The sequence below is a fragment of the Acyrthosiphon pisum genome, chromosome A2 (genome assembly GCF_005508785.2).
Source record: "Acyrthosiphon pisum isolate AL4f chromosome A2, pea_aphid_22Mar2018_4r6ur, whole genome shotgun sequence".
Lineage (NCBI taxonomy): Eukaryota > Metazoa > Arthropoda > Insecta > Hemiptera > Aphididae > Acyrthosiphon > Acyrthosiphon pisum.
The window spans coordinates 77,142,207-77,145,099 of NC_042495.1; the positions used below are offsets into that span (position 1 = coordinate 77,142,207).

The 2,893-nt window shown below is 24.7% G+C and overlaps 1 protein-coding gene across 1 annotated transcript; it reads right to left on the reverse strand.

Annotated features, from left to right (window-relative positions):
* On the reverse strand, positions 1-2,404 carry LOC103310108 (tetraspanin-9-like). Its single transcript, XM_029490456.1, has 3 exons — positions 2,241-2,404; positions 1,428-1,658; positions 1-149 (listed from the first exon to the last, which is right to left on the reverse strand). Exons 1-3 carry the CDS (start codon positions 2,358-2,360, stop codon positions 84-86), a joined length of 417 nt encoding a protein of 138 aa, XP_029346316.1. The 5' UTR covers positions 2,361-2,404; the 3' UTR covers positions 1-83.
* Between the last annotated feature and the right edge of the window lie 489 nt (positions 2,405-2,893).

Sequence of the window (2,893 nt, forward strand, 5' to 3'; positions counted from 1 at the left end):
CTTGTTTTATATACAAGTTGTATGATGAGTATATGTACAGCAATTTTACAACTTCTCATTAAAAAAAAAAAACGATAATTATCTTACTTGCTTCCTTGACCATTTTTCAATAGATACGTATAAAAACAAGCTAACACGACGCCGATCACCTGAAAAATATAAAGTTTTTACATTTCAATTACCTTTGAGCTTTAAGGCTATAAGCTCTAATTCTATTTTAATATTATTCGTTGTAATGTTATATTATATATATTATATAATTTCATATTATAAAATATGCAAATAATAAGCTATTAAAATTTTTTTCGACAAAATTGATTTTGGTTTTAGTTGTAACTCTAAAACAAATGATCGTACATACATGACATTTTTACTAAATGTTTATATTATCTTTTTATACACCATAATATTTTCAAAATATTTTGACTTAATTTGAGCTGTTATTACGGACATGTTCAGTTTCCATTTTTTTTAGTTTTTTATTTTTTTTGTTGGGTAAAAAAGCTTGAAAATTTAATAGAAGGCTCCAAATATATTGTTTCAAAGACAGATGACAAATATTAAAAATCCATAGTCACAATTTTTTTTTGTAAGCATATAAAGTTTAAATATTGAAAATACATATAAATAACAAAAATTTGCAAATTATTTTGAGTTAGAAATTCATGAAAAATGTTCTTTTTAAATCTAAGATTTGAAAATGTAATACAAGATTCCTCATAAGTTTGTCTACCTTTGTAAAAAAAAAAGTCTACAAGCAGATCAAATTACATTTTTATGCGCGTTTGAAGTTCATATTTTTACAAGATTGGGTAGGTATCTATTCTGTATTCACTTGCAGATTTCTCATGTAGCGAATAGCGATTTTGTTATTTTGTTGTAATTCAAAAACGAATGACTGTAGATACATGAAAATTTCATTTGAAAATATTTTGACACTTTTTGAGCTGTTTACGGACATTGTATTTCAACTTACGGCGAACAGAGTATAGTAACTACTGAAAAAAGTATGCAAATTGTTCTAGAGTGGTTTATTCTTATATAGTTATATGTATTATAGCCGTATAGGTACCTATCGTATATATGTAGTGTGTAGTGACTTAATGTAGGTATGTACCTACTACCTATGCGGCTATGCAATATATTATAGTTTGGTATTCTTTAATCATTATTACCTATGGCCCCATATGGGCTATGCCAATTGACTGGAACTGATAAATAATAATACTTTTTAAATTTTTTTAATGTTTTATTTTTATTAAAATGGAGTTTAATGAGTAGTTTCAAAATAAAAAAAATACTATTTACAGTTTAAGGCGTTTAAGCATAAACAATTTATATTCATAATCGAATATTTGATTAGGTATATTTATATAGTTTTCTAGTTTTCTATAAACTATTGTACCTACTAAAAACATTGAAATTACCTGGAAAAGACCAAATGCCAAAGCAACATACATTATAATTGTTAATCTAGTCTTCACTCGATTGTTTAATCCGTTGTAGCATCCTTTTTGATAAATTATTCTTTCGTCAAATAAATTCCTGCATAATGCACCTAATTCAACTGGTAAATTTTGACAACATGAAACAGGAACTAGATTTTCTGGGAATATAATGGACCAATCTCTAGGTGTATCTACTCCACAACACTCCAACTGTATTAAATCAAAATAAACTTAAATTACACATTGTTGTTACGCAGGTAGGAAATAAATAAATATTGTTTGAAATAAGTAATGTGTAGTTGCGGGACTGCCTATAGTATTACTAGTTATACTTATCTCTTGCCCACGATTAAAGATTTATACAATGATCTTAATATCTTATATATTATATACATATCTTATATCTTTTATATAATATAAATATAATATATAAAAATTATTTAATAGGTATGTTATAATATATTATATAATTTTTAATCGTACTCTTGCCTAATCCAATTCAATTAAATTACTTTTATTATTTATTTTAATAGGTTAATACAAAATTAATCTATAATAAAATGCAGTTATGTAAAAGAATTGAAAACAATGCAATAGCCAGCCAATAATGCATAATATAAATTACGTAAAATGTGGTATATAGTAACAAAAGTTTTGAACTTTGATTCGATTTAGAACAAACCTTCAAAGTTAGGTTCATACCATAGATTATATATCATAGGTATATTATATTATCTATGGTTTATACTCAAACATTAAAAACTATTTAAAATATATGAACTATGACCATACTTTTCGTTGAACTGTAGACCACGACTGTCGATCAGTTTCATCAAATGAATATTTTCCCATGGATGTTTTTAGAGAAAATCTCAAACTATTATTAAAATTGTCTTTGGATACTGATGACATAATAGATAATAATACTTCAATTATCAAAACCGATAATAAAATTAATGTAAACTATAAACAAATATAATATTTAATTATTATATATTAGTTCAATTTAATATATTATTATGGTTGTTGATATACGTACCGCTATTGATAAATTTAAATGTTGTTTGTTAATACAATAAAATCCGAATATACATGTTGCTATAATACATAAACCCAATATAATAAACAATATTGGTGGAGCCATAATTGAAGCACTTAAATAATTTGAAAAACGTCCCAAATCTACAATAACTATGATGCCAATTACTATTAAAGCCACTCCTGTAATCTAAAAATATAAATAGGTATTTTAAATATTGTGAATATCAGGAACCATAGGTATTTAGTATTTTAAATATTGATTCACCCCATATATCACATTAAAGATGAATAACATATATTTTACAATATCAATACTTCCAAATTCCATTATATTATCTTAACAAATTGTATGTGTTCCTGAAAGTGATTTACATAAACATTAACATAATATATAATATAATGTC